The sequence below is a fragment of the Fukomys damarensis genome, unplaced genomic scaffold, assembly GCF_012274545.1.
Source record: "Fukomys damarensis isolate Sample0158 unplaced genomic scaffold, DMR_v1.0_HiC HiC_scaffold_24, whole genome shotgun sequence".
Lineage (NCBI taxonomy): Eukaryota > Metazoa > Chordata > Mammalia > Rodentia > Bathyergidae > Fukomys > Fukomys damarensis.
Window position 1 is genome coordinate 53,102,348 of NW_022900936.1, and position 15,488 is coordinate 53,117,835.

General features: G+C 31.6%; 1 protein-coding gene across 1 annotated transcript in view; it reads right to left on the reverse strand.

The window, feature by feature from the left end:
• Window positions 1–15,488, reverse strand: part of Cip2a (cellular inhibitor of PP2A) — a 35,653-nt gene that overhangs the window by 17,225 nt on the left and 2,940 nt on the right. Inside the window, exons 2-12 of the mRNA XM_010630154.3 lie at window positions 13,708–13,855; window positions 11,510–11,622; window positions 9,781–9,875; window positions 9,171–9,267; window positions 7,677–7,799; window positions 7,387–7,532; window positions 4,628–4,703; window positions 4,000–4,218; window positions 3,245–3,404; window positions 1,251–1,392; window positions 134–233 (exon numbers count right to left, since the gene is read on the reverse strand). Of these exons, the coding sequence (XP_010628456.1) occupies window positions 134–233; window positions 1,251–1,392; window positions 3,245–3,404; window positions 4,000–4,218; window positions 4,628–4,703; window positions 7,387–7,532; window positions 7,677–7,799; window positions 9,171–9,267; window positions 9,781–9,875; window positions 11,510–11,622; window positions 13,708–13,855 (1,419 nt within the window). The remainder of the gene's footprint in view (window positions 1–133; window positions 234–1,250; window positions 1,393–3,244; window positions 3,405–3,999; window positions 4,219–4,627; window positions 4,704–7,386; window positions 7,533–7,676; window positions 7,800–9,170; window positions 9,268–9,780; window positions 9,876–11,509; window positions 11,623–13,707; window positions 13,856–15,488) is intronic.

A 15,488-nucleotide genomic window follows, 5' to 3' on the forward strand; every position in this document is an offset into this window, starting at 1 on the left:
TACCAAAGACAATGAACAATTTTAAACTGTCTTCTAATGACCAAATCTAAAAGAAAGATTTAGACTGAAACAAATAGTTACTAGAAATAACTTGCATATGAATAAATCCAAAATTTGAAAAGCGTAGACTCACCTGAAGGATTTTGTAGAAACTAACTTCCATACCAGGAACCAACTGTTTAAGTTTGTTCATTAAATCAAGAGTTTTCAAAATTACATCAGCAGCAAGTTTGCTTTAAAAATAAGTCATATTTAAATTAGATAACTAAAAAACTCCTTACAGCTTATTTCTGTCCATAATTCTAAAGAAAATAAAAAATATCTCTGCTTTTAAATCTCAAGTAGATAAAGTACTTTCTTTCCTTTTGTTTTGTTTTTTGAGATAGGGCCTCATTATGTAGTTGAGACTGACCTGGAGCTCACTATGAAGCCCAGGCTGGTCTCGAACTCACAGCATTCCTCCTGTCTCAGTCTCCCAAGTGCTGGGATTACAGTGTGAGCCACCATGCCTGGCTGATAAAGTACCATTTCTTCTGAGAAGTAAAAATATCAGTGATCAACACTAGAGAACAAAGTGACATTAACAGTATGGGTTTACTCAGTGATTCATTTCCTACTATCAAATATCAACATGCTTAAAAAGTAAAGTTAATATTTATTCTTGAAAAACAATTACTGAAAATTATGTCACTCATGGAAATAGGAACAAATCAGTGTGTCTAGCATTTATAGCAGGTCTTCAATAAATATTCATTAGATGGAATAAGTTCATGGGGGGAAGGGAATAAAAAATGTCTTATTACTATCTACTTTTAAACTGTTAATTCCTCACATAAGAGTTGTCTGTCATTAAGAAACTTCAGTAGTGATTCATTTTCTTGAAATAAACCATTCCTGTTTTTTCATGCTTTTCATTTAAAAAATTTTAAATGAAAATTTTTTTTAAAAATGTCACTAAGTTCCAAAAAAGAAATGAGGACTTTTAGATAAATCTCACATACATATACACAATACCAAACACACAACATACATACCACAAAACCCTAAGCAATGGACACAAATCATAGATGCCAATAACTTTTCTACAAGTATGCAGTGTATAATTTGAAAGAACTTTTAAATTTTTAAAAATAATTTCACTATGGAAATATTTTAATTCTCTACTATACCTTAAATTAAAAGCACACATTAAAGAATGACTCATATTTTCTGCCTTCAACTATTTTGCAGTTTGCATTTCATATACTCACCATAATTCAGAATCTGCTACCTTAGTTCCAAACCCTAGATCAATCTTGCCATATGTAAACTGTTGCTCTACTAGAGTGGTACATTTGATAGTAGTCAGAATTTTGGCAACGTGCATTTTCAGAGTATCATCTCCACACAAAGATAAGTTTTGTTAAGAAAAAAAGAATTCTCACATCACATAAATTATAATTGTAATATGGTATAACTGCTCTTATATTTGTTCAACGATAAGAACTCAAAGTATTAAAGTGATGCAATATTTTTGACTTAAGAGGTAAAACAGATTTCTCTGATGCTTCTCCATAGAATGTTCTTTTTTTTTTTTTGGTACCTGGGATTGAACTCAGGACCTTATGTTTGCGAGGCAGGAGGTAGGACATTGAGCTAAATCCCTAGCCCAAATGTTCATTGTTTTGTTGGTAACAATCACATTTCAGTAATATTTGTGGAACTAAGGAAAGTTATTTTCGCATACTGAGTGCATTATGAATTATTATTATCCAAGTTATGATACCGTGCAATTAGAGAAGGTTTGACTATACTAATCATAAATATCATATAAATCAAGGAAAGTAATCATAAGTCTCTACAGCAGTGGTTTTCAACTTTGGCTGTACATCAGAATCACCGGGATGAATAAATCACAAATAAAAAAGATAACACACAAATACCCTCCACTAATCTGAAGTTTTCAAATTATTCCATTTGCATGAGAATCTATGGAAAACTTCTACTTCTACATTTTTTTTAGTTGTTCCTGGGTGATTTGAATACTAAGCCAAGATTGAGAATTAATGCTGTAATTTAAAGGAGGAAGAAAATTAAGGAGTGGCAGCTCAGAAAAGAGGTGGAATTTGCTCTAGGGCAGAACAAAATTGGAGATATTTTTGATCCTGAGATACAGTGAAATTTATCAGGTAAATTTAAAAGATTTACTTGAGAGGGGATAAGGACTCAGATGACAAATAATTAAAAAATTAGAACTTCAGACTTCCTTTCCTTTCACTCCTTCCTACCTTCTTTATTTTGAGCCAGGGTCTCACTATGTAATTCAGGCTGGCCTGGAACTCACTATATAGCCCAGGCTGGCCTCAAACTTGTTGCAATTCTCTTGCCTCAGCCTCCTGGGTGCTGAGATTACAGGTGTACACCACCACAACTGGCTTTTTATTTTTAAAAGACTTTTAAAAAAGTCAGAACTAGTGGTATCTCAGTACTTGTTGGAAGGTGCTAGGAGTAACACCCAAAAACATTTGATTTGTAGGAAAATGGATATATCTTGAGACCATGTTAAGTGAAATAAATCAGACAGATAAGATAAAATATCTCATGGTCACTTTTATATGAGAAACTCAATGGATAAATAATTAAAGAGCAAAATAAAAAAAGAATCAGAAAGATCTTTCACAAATGAGAAGGGGATGAAGAGGTGGAGAGAGGGGGAAGAGAGGGAAGGGGACATTAAAAGAATTAAGATGCATTATGTACATATACCAACTCTCCATGATAAGTGTAATTGATATGTTTGCAAAGAAATACTAAGAAAAGTAAAAATTTGGAAGAAAAAAAAATACTAGAACCTAAAATAAAAAAACTGGGCTACAGTCATGACAACTTTATCAGTATTTCCCTACCCTTGGACCTATTCCACTGAAAACTGGCAAGACTAATCATCCAAGGGCAGCAATCAGCATCAAAAGCAGAAGTGAGTGATTAGTAGTAGGAATCATGATAGAATATACCTCCACATCTCAAAATGTGATAAAAATGTTCAAATCAAGTTTAAAAATATTTCTTAAAATGTACTTAGTTTAAAAGTTTTACACAGGGCAAAAAGTCTGGATAATTTTTTAGAGACTCTTCTGTAAATTTGTTCAAATTCTGACTAGATATGAGTATGAGAAGTGACAAAAATACAAATACAGACAAAATAGTGTAAATCTAATACCCAGAAAAAGTTCACAGCTTCCATGTTTATGACAGTAAAGGATATTTAGTAAAACTTCAATGGCTTTGACCATCCTTTCACATTTTTTTCTTATTAAGGCCTCATTCAAATTCTGTTCTGTAAACTGAAGTTGATCAACGATTGTAGGCAGCAAAAGGGTCACAAATCGGTCAGCTGAGGAACAGTTAGACGTATCTATGGCATCCTGGATCAGTTATTAGAAGAGAAATACTTTAAGACAATGAGTGAATAAAAATAAAGGCAGATTGCTAGGTCCAGACAGCAAAAAACTACAAACTAATGTTGATTTTTCTCTATTGTCTGTCACATTCCACTTCTTTCACCATGAAACCAGTATTACATCTTAACCCACTCAATTACTAATAAACACAGTGAACAACACCTACTGACATAAAGAGATAGAATATTGTTATTCCAAGTATGGTCAAACAACAACAAAGCATAAAAATCTTGTCAATGTCTTTTCTTCTGTTTTTTTTTTTTTGGTACAGGGGATTGAACTTGCAGGTCACCAAACCACTGAGCTAAATCCCCGGCCCATCAATGTCTTTTCTTATCACACAGAAATAAGTAAGCTATTCAGTGAAAAAAAAAAAAGCACATACACAACACACACAGGAAAAAAACTCACTAACTGAATGGCAGGGAATCTAGTGAGACGATTAAGAATACAGGAATTTTTCTAAAGCATATGAAAAATTAAAAGTTTACTATAAATATTTTTGAAAAAATTTCTTAATCAACAATCATAAAAGTCAATTTGTATATCATTCTCTTACCTCGAATATTTCCTTGAACAACTCCAATGCTAAAAGAGAACAGTTTTCTGATTCATCCAAAGGCAGGCTTAACCAACGAAGTAGAGCCACAGCAGGCTCTAGGCACTTAGAACCGTTTCCCAAAACAGTGTTGCCTGATGAAGACTGTTCAAACATCATCTGAGTGATCACATGGCGCAGCTGAGTCACTGAACAGAAGGCAAGAAGTAATTCTAAAACCTGTGTGATATAAAGTCTTCATTAAATATCAGTTTCACTAAACTTTAACATGTAAACATATGAAACTAAAAATGCCATACATTTGTAAAAAAAAATCCTAAAACAAAAATTAAAAATAATCTCTTCACTTTTTTAAAAACTGAGTTTTCAAATAATAAAAAAAATTGTTTATAGTGCTTGCTCCTGATAAGCAGGACTATAAGAACCAAAACAGGAAAGACAACTTCAACTAATTTTATAATTTTATAGTATGTACTTAAGACTTTTCTTAAACACAAATGTTTTATTTTTTTTAAATGACAAAAAAGCTTAAAACTACAATTTGTAAATATTCAGAGATTAGTGCATTTAGATTTTTCTGAACACCGTAGTTTTAACATTTAAAACAAGATGCTATGTTTTTACATACCTTTGAAGAAGAATCAGGGTCTTTCCCATTAAGAAGACCTAATACTTGATTAAGACATGAAGAAAAGTGCTCATACCTAGGTTTAAAGGTATACATCAAAAGATAATTATAAAATTGATACATTAAAAGAATCTACAAGAAAAATATTTTATATATTCATTTGAGCTTCTAATATGGAACACAATTTTTGTGAAGTTTACATGCTCTTTAAGTTACATAATTACATCCCTATAAACCCATCTTGCATTGAAAACACTGTAAATCAAAAGGTAAATACAAGGGCTGGGGATTTAGCTCAGTGGTTCCGCCACATGCCTCACAAGCACTAAGTCCCAAGTACAATCTCAGGTACCAAAAACAAAGAAAGAAACAAACAAGTAAATACAAACTGATAACACCAAATAGCACAGTTTAGCAACATAGCATACTATAAAGCAAGAGGTATTTACACTTGCGATGAAGTAGCTGAGCTGCAGCTCACAGCCACTGCATACCATTACAAGAGAGTATTACACAATACATTGCTAGTTTAGGATAAGATCTAAATTCAAAATCGGAAGCACAGTTGCTAACTGAATAAATATAGCTTCTACACTACGTTAAAGTTGAAAAATCATTAAGTTATACATTGGGGAACACCTCTGGTTAAAACCTAGGCTATATCTTAGTACTAGCATCCACATGAATTGGCCCTTTTGTTTACTGAGACACAGTAACTCATGCGGCACTAAATAAATCACTGAAAGTTTCAGTGACTCAACTGCCTTTTGTTTTAAAAGATTGTGTTCATTTAGTAAAAACTGAAACGACAAAGGAAGACATCAATATATTATACAACTACTTATTTAAATAGTACCCAAATTTGCCAAACATTAAATGAGGCTCTGCAAACATGGAAATCAGAGGTAGGCACCATATTACACAATTCTAAGAGCTACTACTGAAATTACGTTCTATGTAATTAGTGAATTCTAGATTTGGAGAATGATAATGTCAGAGAGTTTAAGGATGGAGGCAGAAAAATACAAAATGATAATAAAAGATAATGCAAAAAATAAAAGAAAAACACATGGTTGAAGGATAACTTGAAAGTTGAACATATAAGGTAGAAATTCAGTTGAATGCGGGGCACTGAAGGGAAGAAGAAACTGATGATAGGACAGAAGGAGACATTGCACACATGAAACACAGCAAAAAGTGGCATAAAAACAAATACATTTCCTCAGGGACATAGACATGATGGTGACTCAATCAGTTGGGATTATATTTTGGTTTTTTAGGTTTATAAAACAAAGAAACATAGTCATCTTCCACATGAAACACAGCCAAAAGAAAGCAACAAATACATGAGAGCCGTTGTAGGAAATGGGAAAGGAACCTGGCTAGGAAGGTGACCCAGAATAAACTGTGCTGGTTTAACAAACTTTAATTAGGAACTCAGACATTAAATTAGACTTTGAAGTAGATTCAGAATTTAGGTTCTGCTAAATGTTACAGGGGAAAAAAAAATCAGAAGACTTGCCAGAATTGATTCTTGGGTTCAAGTCTGGAAAGGGAAAAAATTAATAATGGAACAAATTTACAGAAGTGGTAATTAAGCAATCTCTTATTCGTGCTAAACCAGATCATTTTTCTGTCTTCCTAGAGTTTCCAGAAGAATTTCAAAATTTCAAGTTTTTTAGTTTACAACAAAGCTGTTAAATAAGCACTGTCTAAGTCACAATGCACCCATGGGTACTGGGAGATTCTTAAAACAGATAAAAAAGGGGCAAATAAAGTGAGGAAACCTCTGGAAGAAAAAAGTACTCTCTCCTCTACAGAAGTGTAAGAGAAGAAAAAAATAAATGCTATTGTGAATACTTCTTGGTTTTATAAAATATCAGTTACGCATATATGGTTGTCAATTTTATCTAGTTCTTAGTTTTATATTTTTTTAACATCTTAATTCTGATTCTTAAAGATCAGAAAGTGTCTTAATATCCTGCTGCTAACTCCCACCTCCTCAGTGTCTGACTAGAACAGGAGCACACTACATATTTTATTTGTAAATAATGAATTAATTTAACTATTTATAGCAATTTCAATAATGTATTAATTTAGGACTGTAGTGAAGTTTAGGCACTGGGAAAATTAAACTTCAGATGTTGAGTTCTTTGAAAAATTGCTACCTCATCTCAAAATTTAAATGATCACATGAAACACTGATCTAGTAGAGACATAAATGTTTTTCTGTTGTACTGTATGATACAAAAGAGGCATGTACCAAAGGAATTATTTTAAGAAAAAATTAAAAATTTAGGGACATAGTGACATGAACATTCCTATAATATACTCTTTCAAGTAATCATAATGTTCAATATTTAAAATTGGTTTCAAAACAGATTAGTCAAGATGTCTATATTGTTTTGAGACAGGGTCTTACTATGTTGCCCAGGCTGGACTGTGTGCCCTGGCTGGCTTAAATTCACAACCCTTCCAACTCATTCTCCCAAGTAGCAGAGATTTCATGAGTGTATTACTATACCTACTCAAGATATCTATATTTCAGAGACTGACACAATGCTAGTGATGTCAGTCACAAATAAATACACACATACCCTTTCATACCTCTATATTTCAGTTCAGGAAAGAAAAAAATGAGAGTAAATAATATTTCAATTCAATCTACTGTGAAACTGTAGAATCCTGAGGCAGTTTTATTTATCAAAAATGAACTGGTTTATTAAAAAAGTCCTTAAATTTATTAAAGTGAGACATACCTGGTAAGATAGTCAGCAATTTTAGGATTCTTAAGGAGATCCATCAGCAAGTCAACTGAATACTTTCGTGTTAGGGTACCATCACCATTTACGAGAATATTAAATATTAGTTGAAAAGTCTGATGAATGTTTCTTGCATGGAATAGCTTGAAACAAATTAGAAAAGGTGTATTACATGCACACAAAAATTGACACAAGCCTAAAATGTGCAAAAAGCCTGAATGTTTAAATAATCCAACTATAAACTTCAAAATTAACTTTATAAATAAGAGAAATAAGTCATAACTTACCTTTTCTCCCACCTCTTCATTTAATGTCAAACTGGACAGTATTGAAAGTGCAAACACAACCACAGTTAAACTACTATGGGCTAGGAAGGCTATAAGAGTTCGATAAAAGCTTTTCACACTACTCTGAGGAAGAAAAAAGTTTAAAAATGAATTAGAATAAAAATTATGAGTTATAAAACATAAATTTCAGTATAAAAGCTATGTTACAGAATGGACAAACTTATTTAATATCATTATATGCACTTTTAAGAAATGATTGTGATCTTTAAGAGATAAAGAACAATCTAAAGAAATAATTTAAAACAGAGATAAATATAAAGTGAAAGATATGTTATAAACAAAGAGCTAGAGAAAAAAATTTGGTAAAGGTGCCCAAATGGGGGAGAAATGAATTTTAGCAGGTTTTCTCATTTTAGAATAAATAATTCACAGATGCTAAATCTAGGTGTCAATTTTAAAGGTTCAAAGGGGATACATGGAAGGAAAAAGAGCTACCTTAAACACTGCAAGAAAATCTGTTTAGCATTTAAAAAGAATTATGGTGAAAGTAAAGAAAATATTTAGCAAATTTCAGAATTTGCCACACATTATACATTTTGAGGGAGCAGTTAGCTTTATAACATTTATTGATTATAATTTGGAATCAAGAGACTATTCAAAGGGTAAGTACTTCCATACACAGCTAATAGTATAGATAGGTACTATCTTAGTAAAAAGCAGTTTCTCTATAGGAAATTATAAGTAAATGGTTATTATATCTAAGTGTTTTCTTCACTTGATCTTAGCCAAAAGGCAGAGAAGCGACTGTTTTCTTAATATGGGCATTTTTTTCAATTCAGAAATTAAAAATACATGCACATACACAAACTTTACTATAAAACTTTTTAAATACTTCCATGCTCAACATAAGCTCTCCCTCCAAAGTGAGCCTCAGAAATAGTAATTAAAATCAAAATAGATAATTCTGAATATTGCACAACAGAGGAATTATCCCAAAGCAATTTAAACAATAAGTGCATTCTTCATTTAATATATTTCTATAAGTAATTAAGTTCACTTAGGTGCCTTCATTTACATCAAGAACTAGTAGCTGACAGTAGACACTTACAATCTTCCTGGAAAAGTTGCCATTAATACTATGGAAACACAACTCTAAAGTAAATGGTACTGTCAGTGATATGCTTGCTTTCTACTAACACAGAAGAAATCACCAAGTATTGAGTTACTCAATGTGACAAAGTGGTGCTATGGGAAAAAAAAAAACTTGCAGGAGTCAATATTTTCATTATTTTTTAACTTACAGCCTTCCATCTAAAATAAATGAAAGTTGGAATGCGTCAAATTATTCACAGATTAATTTGACTCTATTAGTTTTCATGTATCAGCTGGATGGTTCTAAGTCAAATGCTTTTCAAAAAAAAATACAGGTAAAATTTCTCTAAGCACAGAAGATACCACAAAACAAAGCCTCATTAGAAATAATAAACTTCTTACCAAAGTCTTTATATGTGTTTGAACAGAAAGATTTTGCCGACAAAGATTTGCCAATAATCCTAGACAAGGCATTGTTAACTCATCTTCGGAAGACTGACTGTTGTTTTATGTCACATCAGTGTTTTGCAAAAAATAATAAAAGAAAAAATGTTAAGTTCATTAGTGAAAATTATAGTTATTTATATAAATTCCTCTCTTCCTGCAAAAACATTCTAACATGAAGATAGTCAAGCTGTGAATAGTACTGATCATTATTTCATGTTTTGAAACAAAATTATCCTATTCACTTGCATCATAAAATTTTAAAAATAATTGTTAAAGTGAACATGTACTATTATAATCTTCAAACCAAGATTAAATATAAACATACAATGTTCATTTTCATTAGTTTTCTTTCTGCCCAAACCAGTTTATTTTCTAAATGTCAGTTACGAAAATTAAAGTTCATTTCAAAAATTTATTCCTAGAATAAATCCCAGAATAAATATAAATTGGACCTATTCAGTTTAAAAAGTTAGAAAAAAATTACCTAAGAAAAGTGGATCTACATGGTTTTAGTTTAAAAATAAATCATTATATTATTTGGTTACATATTCGAATGCATACTCACATGTGATCTATCAGAAATGTAATTAATTCATCTATATTGGAACTAGAATGGAAAATTTTCACATTATATGTTAACTTCTGTAGAAGCTGAATGCACTGAAAAAAAAAGAATATAATTATGAATACATACAAAAATATGTAAGAATAGAGTATTACAAATATCCTTTTATATTAGTACATTTACAGTACATAATGATTACATTTCATTTACTATGGTGAAATGGTACTCGTACATAACACCTTTTACTTTTTCATCTCCTCCCTTGCTAATCCCTCCCTCCATCTCTTTTTTTTTTTTCCTTTTTTGGTACCGGGGATCGAACTCAGATCCTTGCACTCACTCACAAGGCAGGCTAATTCCCTGGCCCCCTCCTTCCATCTCTTGATCCCCTTTCCATTCACAACAGCTGTTTCAATTTTTAAAATTTTTCTTTAGCCGCTTATCCTTCCTTCCCTCCCGCTTTGTCTCTTGTTCTCATTCCCATTTGAAAAGATCTATTTCCCATTATCTATCTTTTATTTTTTATTTATATTTTGTATTTCTCATATAAGAAAAAACATGTGATATTTAATTTGTGTGTCTGATTTATAACCCGAGCGTATCTCATTTTAGGAGGAAAAGGTTACAAGAATTTTGTCATTTCTCTTTTTTTCCCCCTTTACAAATGCATGCAAGAACCTTAGGGTTCCTATCTCAATTCCACACTTTCTCAAACAGAATATCTCATTGGTATGGTTCTTTTGTGGTTTGTGTCCCTCAATATTCACTGTGATTAATGATTTGATCCCCATAGTGATGTTACTGAGAGGTGGTGAATCCTTTCAGAAGTGCGGCCTGGTGGAATGTCTTTAGGTCATTGGAAACATGAAGTATTTCTCATGTGATATCTCTGATAGTTCTTGTGAGGACGGTATAAAAGAAGCAAGTCTGGCTCTACTCTTTCTCTCTGCTCCTGGTTCAAGCTGTGATCATGCTTCCACCATTGCTCTCTGCTTTGATGTGTGGCTCCAAGTTTAAGGGCCTTTGCAGGAACTGAGCTGATGCAGATGCCATACCCTTAAACCTTCCAAACTGTCACCTAAATAAATCTTTTCTTTTTTAAAGGAACTGCATCAGGTATTTAGTAAGACAAATCTAACATAATCATTAATCCTGTTCACTTATTTGCCTTAAAATTCAATGCAAGTTGAAATATATACATTGTTCGTAAATTAATTTTAAGATACTTTTCTTCACAAGTATCATCTCTAAAACTGCATGTCAGTTTAACTGGTGATACATTTCTTTCTTTCAATTGTTTACTTTTTAGATTCAATGAAATATTATGGCTGTAAGAGCTTTGAATCTATTTTAAATACTATAGCCATAACTTTAATTTTTGCAGAATGTTTCCTCACCAGATACTAGATACCAATTTAAATTATGATTTTAATATGAATATCTTACATTTCAAGTGTAGATGTGTTTAAGTCAAAGCAGCTGTTAATGTAGATATGTTTTTCTTCAATAATGGTGCCAGATATGGGTAAGATTCTCTTCTCTATAAACATTTAAATGTAGTATATTTGTGTCCAACTAATTCTCAATACCAAGGACCCTTGATATTTTCATGCTAATATTTTCACATACATTATAAATTAACAGTTTATAATAGATATTAACAATTTTGACCTGAGACTAAAGAAGGGGGAAGTCGGTAAGTGACAGCATATTGTATAGGTCTATATACCTGCAAAAATACTGAATCACTGTGGCAAGCATTGTTGTGACAAACCACTCCTGCCAGTACACTATTCAAGTTGTATGTATTTTGAAGACAGTCTCTGGTTTCATTGTCCACAGCTGTAAGTCAACATAAAATGATACAAAATACATTATTTTCATATATGGTCTTCATGGATAAAGGAAAATAATTTAGACTTTGTATTATATATTCTTGTCATTAAGGAAATAAAATATGATAGTTGTTTATTGATCAATGCCTTCCAACTCAGAAGTTCAAATGGTTTTGCTATGGAGGAGAATATCAAAGAAAAATTTGCTTTAAATATTTGTAGAAGTTTTCTTATTTAAATATTATCACTTTAACTTTCCTTTTAAAGGTTTAAGAGTAAAATCTATTAATGAACAAATATAACTTTAAAAAATGGGTTATCACTTAAACGTTTTCTGATGTATTTAAAAGGTGAAAGTGAAGGGCATTTTCATATAAAACACTGGCAGATATTAGAAGTAGAGCCTTTTTAGAAAACAATTTAGTACATATAATGGCTATCAACTTTAAAAAAATGACTTGGAAATTTTTCAGGGAATCTGTCCAACAGAAATACACCAATATTTGGCAAAAATTCCATAATAATATTAATTGCACTATGGAGTGTAGTAACAAAAATCTGAAAAAGAACAGAGTCAGCCAGGCTGGGTGCACCTATAATCTCTGCCACTCAGGAGGCCAAGGGGAAAAGGGGGCAAGTTTCAGGCCAGCTTATGCAACATCATGAGATCCTATCAAACAAAAAGAAAACAAAACAAAACAAAAAATCAAAACAAGAAAAACGAACATCATTGTCCACCACTATAATACAGTACTTTGTAATTATAGTGCTAGGTAGCTACTAAAAAGACACCAAATAGGAAGCATCTGGAACTTCTCAATAGCATTTGTATTAAAAATAACCAACTAATGATCTAAAATTATTTGTTGTAACATTAAAAAAAGATCTGGCAAGAAAAAAATTATTAACTATTAAATGAGATTTTACTGCCAAAGGCAGAAATGATGTAAAAGGAAGGTGGTGATAAGTAAATATTTATCCCATTTTACTCTCTAAATCTATGCTCTCTAATTTGGTAGCTATGTTACATGGGACAATTTAAAGTTAAAGATTCGGTTCCTTTAGCTACTACATACAGTTTTAATACTTAAAGGCCCTATGTGACAAATAGCAACTCTACTGAACATAGTTCTGGAACATTTTTATCATTGAAGAAAGTTCTACTGTTCTATTGGAAAATGTACTCTGTGGATCACTAGTTTTTATGCTACACATATCTTAATAATACAAAGAAGACATACCCTAACAACCTAGCCTATACATAATGGTGAAAGGGGATACATGACCGTTAAATAAGGGGAAATAACAGAAGAAGCAACAACAGTATTTTTATCCTTAGTTCTAAATTCATTGTAGTCTATCACAGAAAAATTATTCTTTGATTAGTAGCAATGATTTTGAGTTGTTTTACTAAAGACAGACATCATGTGTGTGTGGGTTTTGTTTTTCAATTCAAAAGTAGCCCATTATTTACCAAAATGCATTCTTCTCTGTAGAACACAAAATTTTTGATATACTTCACATTTCTTGGTTTAAGAAATGTCACACATAATACTGAATAGTTTCTCTGGTGTGAATAAACTGTAATAGTACACAAGATCCTAATGATATAATAGACAATGTGAAATAGGAAGAAAAGGGCTAAAGGTGTAGGGAAAGTGGGAAGGGTAGGGGAAAGTTAATAAGGGAAAAGAAAAAAAAATATGAGAAAATGAAAAAAATGGAAATGAAGTGTTTGTAAAGGGGAGGGGAGGAGGAGTGAAAGGAGGGCAGGGACAAGGGGAAAAAATGAGAACCAAGACCGATCTCAATAATGAATGTAACTGTACTGTATACCTAAATGTACCAATAAACTCAATGAGGAAAAATCAATCAAGCAAGCAAGCTACAGAAAAAAAAAAAATCACATATACATATATTACCCTCCTTCAAGAGATTCACAACACATGTATAACTCTGAAAGTTTCTGCAATGAATAAATCTTTCAAGTATGAACTGTTTTCCAAGAGCATACTGTAACTAATCTGTACTTTAAAAAATATTAAATTCATACATTTTCCAAAAACTGAAAAAGAAAAACTTAATGCATTACCTAGTTGAGACAGCAAATTAATAACCCTTAAGATCAGTGAAGCACTTATGTTTGGGTCTTCAAGCAGCTCTACAAGGCAACTCAGGCATTTACTTGGTAATATCTGATTTGATGTAAACAGTCGTGTGAGCTTTTGTTCAGAAATTACCTGCAAAATGGTAATCAAATATAAATCCCTGTTTTTTCAAAAGCCAGTATAAAATATAAAATCAAATATAAAACCCAGTTTTTTGCCATTTTCTTTCACAGTGTAAAAACTTCACACATGCTATCTCTAATCCCTCCCCCACTACCTAAAGTAATAATTTGAATCTCAGTTTCAATTCATTTCCTCCAGGAAACTTTCCTTAAGCTAACTATACTACCTAAATTAACAACTAGTTTATGGTACATTATGCTTTTATTTCATGGGTTGACAAACTTTTGACTATCTAGCAATATTTATCTTCTACACTATATGGAACATTATAGGAAGTAGACTAAAAATCTGCACATTACCTATATTTACACTTTGTAAATAAATTATAGTTCACTCATTCTACTAACTTTGATGGAAGAAAATGGAAAATGAACCCAAAGGCTAACTATTCAACTGCTCCTTTCTAGAGATAAGAGCTGAGCCCCAATATTAAAAGATTATGGAGAAAGAAAGTTAAAAATATTTAAAGTAGCAAGAATAGGCATTAACGTTTTTAAACTTTTGTTAATTATATTTTTACTCCTTTCTTATAGTTGAGTGACAGAGAAAGTGAAAATATAAAATTGGGATTAAAAGTCAAAACAAGTTGGCAGAGCATAAATTCTCCAAACAATTTATAAATGTATTATTAAGCATCTTTTTCTATAGACACAGTTTTCAGAATTAGACTAAATCTGTCCTAAATATTTGAAAAGAACAGGCATAAGAAGACTTCTTTAGCATCCTTCTTTCTTTTCTGAGTCTTTTATTATCTCACCCCTATCACTCTTTCCATCTAAAGATTTACTGAAAAGTTTCACATTATGTGTTCTTAAAAAACTGTTTAAACATTACTAAAGTAAAAGCTTTTGTACATAAGGAGGAGACTTGAGGGAGGAATAGATAAAATAAAATTGATTAAAAATAAACAAACAAGCAAATAATGGTCTCTTGGAAAGAGGGTAACTAGGTGGTAGAGGGTTAATTATGTGAAGGATGCTACTATGTACTAATAAAGGCTAATAATAATGTAAGTTACAATACCGATAATGATTATTTTAGGGTAGACAACCTTCTGAATGAACATTGCTCTTTCACCTATTAGTAAATACACCCTCCAGAAGATTAAGATGTTTTTGTTTTGAGTGATTCCCCTGAGGACTAGACCTGAATCACAATAAACAAGTAGCTTGATATATAATAATTATTCAATACTGTACAAGGTAAAAATTTGCTTTCTAAATTCTCCCCTTACTCATATACAGTGCATGTTTTAGTGCAAATACAATTTAACAACTAATACTTACACAGTAATTATTCTGGCCTTGGCATTGATTTAGGTATTTTATATATACTGTTTTCTCCTTTATTACTCTATAAGGTAGGTGTTACTAATTTTGCAGATGAGTAAAGGGCACAACTGGGATTCACACCAGGGAGCTCTGTTACTGAATCTATACTTTTAATCACTTAAGTCACAAGATTACTGGTATAAAAAAAAATCATCAAGAAACAGCTCAGTAGGGTCAGGGATTTAGCTCAGTGGTACCACGGCCTACCTTGCAAAAAAAAAAAAAAAAAAAAAAAAAAAAAAAAAAAAAAA